The 6697-nt window shown below is 41.8% G+C and overlaps 1 protein-coding gene across 2 annotated transcripts in view; it reads right to left on the reverse strand.

Moving 5' to 3' along the window:
* The window catches only part of synj2 (synaptojanin 2), a 64408-nt gene extending 59787 nt beyond the window's left edge, over window positions 1–4621 (reverse strand). The window contains exon 1 of one of the 2 annotated variants that reach the window (XM_031901559.1): window positions 2243–2261. Coding sequence is in view for 1 of the 2 variants with exons in the window: in NM_001142039.1 (NP_001135511.1) it covers window positions 3902–4025 (124 nt within the window). In the remaining variant the exon portion in view is untranslated. 2 annotated transcript variants of the gene reach the window in all.
* Between the last annotated feature and the right edge of the window lie 2076 nt (window positions 4622–6697).

A 6697-nucleotide genomic window follows, 5' to 3' on the forward strand; every position in this document is an offset into this window, starting at 1 on the left:
AGTGGTTTGTGCCTTGGAAATCTGCCATGCAGGCCGTTTTTGCCCAGTCTCTTTCTTATGGTGGAGTCGTGAACACTGACCTTAATTGAGGCAAGTGAGGCCTGCAGTTCTTTAGATGTTGTCCTGGGGTCTTTTGTGGCCTCTCGGATGAGTTGTCTCTGCGCTCTTGGGGTAATTTTGGTCGGCCGGCCACTCCTGGGAAGGCTCACCACTGTTCCATGTTTTTGCCATTTGTGGATAATGGCTCTCACTGTGGTTCGCTGGAGTCCCAAAGCTTTAGAAATGGCTTTATAACCTTTACCAGACTGATAGATCTCAATTACTTTTGTTCTCATTTGTTCCTGAATTTCTTTGGATCTTGGCATGATGTCTAGCTTTTGAGGTGCTTTTGGGCTACTTCTCTGTGTCAGGTAGCTCCTATTTAAGTGATTTCTTGATTGAAACAGGTGTGGCAGTAATCAGGCCTGGGGGTGACTACAGAAATTGATATTGAAATTGAAAATTGAAATTGATAAACCACAGTTAAGTTATTTTTTAACAAGGGGGGCAATAACTTTTTTCACACAGGGCCATGTAGATTTGGAGTTTTTTTTCTCCCTTAATAACGTAAACCTTCATTTAAAAACTGCATTTTGTGTTCAATTATGTTATCTTTGACTAATAGTTAACGGTTTTTGATGAGCAGAAACATTTAAGTGTGACAAACATGCAAAAGAATAAGAAATCAGGAAGGGGGCAAATAGTTTTTCACACCACTGTAATTCTTTCTGCTTAAAATGCTGCTTTTATCACCACAGGTCACGTCCACTGGATTAATTCCCATTACATGCTTTATATTCCTGAAAGGGGTGATTCACCTTTAAGGTAACTTTTAGTATGTTATAGAATGGCCTATTTTAAACAACTTATCAATTAGTCTTCATTATTTATTCGTTATAGCTTTTGAATTATTTGCCTTCTTCTTCCAACTCTTTGCAGCTTTAAAATAAGGGTCACTGACCCCAGCAGCCAAAACACTTTTGCTCTGTGATGATACAGTTTTATTGTTACTTTTTGTAACTTTCTTTTCTTTTCAGGCCCTCTACATATCATATAACTGTCTCTAAGAGAACTTTGACCCTAGCAACCAAAAAACTGCAGAAACTCCAGACTGGAGAGCTTCTGAACTGAAAACAAAATAATTACAAATAAAAAAAAATGAAGACCAATTGCAAATTGTATTACTCTCTACATTATACTAAAAGTGAACTCAAAGGTAAACAACTTTAATGTTGGTTCTAATTTTTGAGTTCCAGTATCCTATATGCAGACCAACATTTCTTCCATTCCACCTTTACCTCATAAGATTACAGATATAAAACATTCATCCTGCTACACTTAGAGGTGTGTTCAGGAAAGCAAACACACACAGTAAGAACATGCTAACTAGCTTTAAGGTCATTCTGTAACTAGAAATTCACCAAAGGGATAATTTGGCCACGTTTTGAGGAATTCAGATTTGACTTTAAAATCACTTTACAACTTTTTAAAAATATGTACATTAGTGTCAACCTGTCATCAGGGCCCCCCTTAGCTCATGACACGGAAACAGATATAGGAAAATATTGTTTTACTAGTCGTTTAGACATAGTTCCAAGAATATCTACAGTAAGCCAGCAAACAGGTACCCCACCCTAATCTCACCCAGGCTGACCTCAAGCTTTCAGGTGTATACAAGAGAGCATTCTCCCTAGCTCTTAACGCAACTGGCCCACCAGCTGAGCCCCCGTCACTGCTGCAGGCTTCTATGTGGGCCAGCTCAAAGGTTTAAGGAACACTGCTTTATGGAGTCCTCAAAAATGGTCCCCACAGTTCAAGTAGAACATGTTTTATACCACAGAAATGACAATGAGGGAAGAGTAGCGAAACATAAATCTCTTTGTGACTAGGCCGCAGAATGTAACAAGCACACTTTAAATGAATACAATCAGGGCTATTTTATTAAATAGGTTATTGCCCAGGGCACACAATCAGACTTTCATCTGCTTTAAGTTATGACTGAAGCAACCCCTCAATTTAATCAGCTGGAAGAGCTCAACATAACCATTTATTCTACTTTCTATTAGAACAAAAGTTCCTAAAGGATACATTCTTAATAAAAAGCTGGTATTTCTAATTACAGTTTAACTTTTCCCACACGGTTGGCACAGGCCGGCATACCTGGACCTCATGTCTATTTCAGTTTTTTTTCTGTATTTCCTACCTTAGACCAATGCCACACGTAGTGTATTCCCGGCAGGCCAAAAAATGCTTGCATAAGATTAAAAATCATTCTATTAGTGCTTGCACCCGAAAGCATTGAATATGCTCAGGTGCAGGCACATGTAGCCGATATCTGCCAAAAAACATGAGACTTTGCATTTTCAGCAGATATCGTCTATGTGTGCCTGCACCTGGGCGTATTCAGTGCTATCAGGTGCAGCCACAGGTAGGAGGCTTTTTAAGCATATGTAGTGTATTCTCAGCAAGCGGTTTTCGGCTTGACGAAAGTACGCTACGTGTGGAATTAGCCTTAAGTTCCCCTGCTTGAGCAGTTGTGGGGCCCTGCCAAGGAGATCTTTGCCCTGGGCCCACAGGTACTTTAAAGGAGCCTAAATACAGTAAACTTAGCACAGAACACCATCCCTGTCATCCCAGGGTGACAGTAAAAACTAAAGAAGGATAAGCACTAATGCAGCCCGGTTCATTAGCTCTTGTTATGAAATGTATGTTTATTAAACAAGTTCCTTTGAAAGTTGTCCGTGTAAAAAAAAGTCCTGCAAAAAATTAGTAATAATCTAGGGCAAGCAGATCACTTAAAAATTCAGGGTCATGTCTAATAAATAGATGTTGCAGGTAGCACTGATTGCATTTAAAATAAACTGCTAGATGGATTTTTTTTAGACATGTCCCTAAATTTGCAAGTGATCTGGCCACTGTACATTACAAATTCAACCAAGTTTAAATACTCTAAAGGTGGCCATACACGCACCGATAATATTGTACGAAACCTCGTTTCCTACAATATTCGGTGCGTGTATGGTATGTCGGCGAGTCGACCAATATCGCAGGAAGCTGCTGATATCGGCCGACTCACCGATCGGACCAGTTGGAAAATTTTGATTGGGCGCCATAGAAGGTGCGTGATCAAAATCTCCCTTCAGCGCTGAATCGGCAGAAGGAGGTAGAAATCCTATTGTTTCTACCTCCTTACCTGCCGATTCAGCCCTGAATGGTGTGTGGCACATCTGACGATGTTTCGTGCGACCGATGGTCGCACGAAACATCGTCAGATCGCCACGTGTATGGCCAGCTTTAGGGCGAAGACACACAGAGCTGTAGCAGCTACTTATTGCTACTAAAAAAAGACAATGCTGATCATTAACTGATAATTGTCCCTGTGTGGGTTTTAGCAGAGGCAATTCTCACTATTGTCTATGGCAGGGTATTTTCTGGAGTTTAGTAGCCTTGAAAAAGTAGCTGCTACTAGTAGCCCAGTGTGTCTTCACCCTAACTGCCAGTGAAATGTACACAGAACAGAATCAACTTTCCATTAGCACACACCCTATCCTGGCATTCTCCATTTGCATAATACAGATGATATTGCCTAGACCTGTAAGATTGCAAATAATAGTGATTATTAAAAATGGGTTTTAAGGCTGGAGACAATAGAGAAAATATGCATAAAGGGCACAGAAAGTATTGCGCATGGATGGAATTGCAAATGAAATGCTTGCCCAGTAATTCAGCCTTCCAGCTGCTGAACCCCCAGTATCTTTGCACACTTGGGGCTGCTCTGTGTGGGGAGGAGAAGTTTTAGGCAGCTGGAGGGGTGTAGGGTAGGCAGCCATGCCAGTGCCAGTGTGTGCCAGCTGTTACTTACTGAGGGTGGCCACTGTGCCCGATTCGAAGAGCAAACAGTCCTCCCTGTTGCGGGACTCCAGCAGGACACTGTAAGGGGCAGGCTCATGCCTGACGTGCACTTTCAGCGCTTTACTCAGAGCCATTGTTCCGTGTGGGGCGCAGAGTGGGGCACAAACACATGTTCCAGTACAGCTGGCAGACACCACACAGTCGAGTTAGGGCCCCGAATGGCAGGGCCCCTTGGAACAAGATAGCATTCCTCATACAGGTACGGCAGGGAGGGAGAGGTAACTGGCCGGGGTTCCCCAGAGCCCAGCAGAGACTCGCTTTATAGGCAAGCCCGGGCCATTAGCCACATCTTCTGTCTGTGTAGCCGGAGACTATTGGAGGTGAGAGCCCAGCGCCCTGCACCTCAGCGGCTCTGCCAGGGATCACCTGCTTCTTAATCTGGATCAAACCTTAATCGCAGCACTTCCCGGTCCCGTCTGCATCCGCCGCAGCCGGGGAGAGAGCGCTCATTGCACGCAGTGCAGCAGGCTGAGTCAGGCGCAGCGCGGAGCTGTCAGACTGGAAGGACAGGGATGGAGCCATACACATTATATATATATGTAAATCCTACGGTCACATCACTTGCTTTCCCTCCTTATAGTTGTTGACGATCTTCAGGCTGCAAAGTTTCTGTTGCGATTGTGTTTCTTTTCCTGGACTCTTTTTCCCTTTGGGACTTTATAGAGTTCTCTTCTGGTGCCTGCAGGGAGTTTACTTTCTTCCTACTTAGCGCGCCCCTCCTTCCCTGTTGGGCAGGTAGAGCTCTTTGGCGCCCCCTAGTGCCTGCAATGTAGAACTCAATGGAAAAAGAACCAGTTTGTCTTGTTCCCTTCGCTCCTCCTTCTTATGGCAAATACTTCAGTTTGGCTTGAACTTACGCCACCACGGGTCATCCACCGAATTCATTTCACCTCATCTTCTGTCAGGCGGATCTATCAGTCTGTTAACAATTATTTTTGGAAAAAAAAAGTTTTCTTATGTTTCAGTTTTTCTGTTTCATGTTGTGTTTCCTGGCTCTAACCATGGTCCCTCCAGAATTCTCTACATATATTTGCCACATTTCATACTGCCCAACATTTGAAAAAAGCACAGATGGACAAAAAGAAATGCTGCATGTAGCCACCAAACGTTCTCGCCCAGTTTGAACACATTTCTGTGGGTTTTTGGGTCTTGTTTTATGCGTGATTACAGTTTTGCTAAAAAAAAAAAAAAAAAAGGTGAAATTGCCCTTTAAGCTGGAGTCTCAGTTCTCCCACAAGAGAACAATTTTGGCATATTAGTTACAATTGTATCTAAGTGCAGGTGTGGCTTGTTACCTTTTCTGGGCTTTCTGCCAAAAGTTACTTTTTAAATTAAGTTTGAGAAACATTGTATCTTTGAGGGACTTTTCAGTAAGAATCCAGGACTGTGGGTTGAGCTGTCAAAATTGTGACTGTCCCACAAAAATCGGGACAGTTGGGAGGTATGAATTATTTAAGTTCCAGGCTAAATACAGGCAAAATATACCCTTCTTATAAGCTGGGTAATTAGTTATCTCACATCCCCTTTATATAGCTGCAATGTTTGTTTAAATTTATTGTGAGGCACTGCGTAATTTGCTGGCGCTATATGAATAAATGATGATGATGATGGTACGTATAAGGTTGCCACCTTTTGTGGAAGAAAATACCAGCTTTCCTATATATTTACCTTTTTTTCCCTATTAATAACCTTGAGATCCAGCATGATTTTTACTGGCCAGCAGGTAAAAGGCAACCCTAGGTACGGAAATAGGATCTATTTTCTAGATAACTTGGGGCCTGGCGTTTACCAGGTAAGGGATCTTTAAGTAATGTGAAGCGCCACTAAACAAGGTATTAAAAACAAAGACACTGGGAAAAGTGGCATTCCCATATTTTGGAGCTTTCTGAATAACAGGTTTTGAAATGATAGGTCCTATACCAGGGGAAAAAATATTTTATTGAATTAACTGGGGTTTACCTAACATATTTTAACCCCCAGAAAATTAGGCTTTCCTTGTTCATTAAGGGAACGTTAAACGATAAACCTACCTTATAAGGCACAGCTTACACATTTAGAACAATACAAAGTTTGGGCCGCATATAATTGGCAAAATAGAAAGCTTTTTTTCCAAATAGCACCTCTGCCATAAATACGAATGCTCAAGCAAAAATGCACGAGTTGGGAAAGAAGAAACATAGAGGTGTTGCTGCAAGGTTGGGTTTTATTAATACAACATGTGATAAAGGGCTGTGGTGCGTAAAACATGTTGGGGGGAATTCACAAAAGTAGAGATGGCCCTTTTTTGGAGTAAAAGGGCACTGCATAAAAACCTGGTGGGTCCTAGTCCTGTTGGGCCCTTTTTCACAGGGTATGTTGTTGGTTTGCCAGATGCTGTTGACCAGTAATCAGTGGGATAGTAGAGAAGTAGTGCAGTGGCAGAGTAGCGCAGGGGGTGGTCTCTTGATTCACTTTTTCCCATGAACAATATATTTAAACCTTTAAAACTTGTAAAACATGATGTATAGTGTTCATAGACAAACTACAATTACCCTAATTTAGATGCCCCTAAAGTGAAATGACAAATGGCAAAATGTTTCCAATCCTGTTAGGAAAATCCTTATCCAAAGGCTCATGTAGATGTGGGACTGGGTTTGACGGCACATGGACAGATTTAATAAGAGCTAAAGACAAATTCATAAAAGATTGTTGGTAAAATGACATCTAAAATACAAAATCTGAAAACTGTCTAAAAAGCAAATTCATA

Source organism: Xenopus tropicalis, chromosome 5 (genome assembly GCF_000004195.4).
Source record: "Xenopus tropicalis strain Nigerian chromosome 5, UCB_Xtro_10.0, whole genome shotgun sequence".
In the NCBI taxonomy this organism is placed as follows: domain Eukaryota; kingdom Metazoa; phylum Chordata; class Amphibia; order Anura; family Pipidae; genus Xenopus; species Xenopus tropicalis.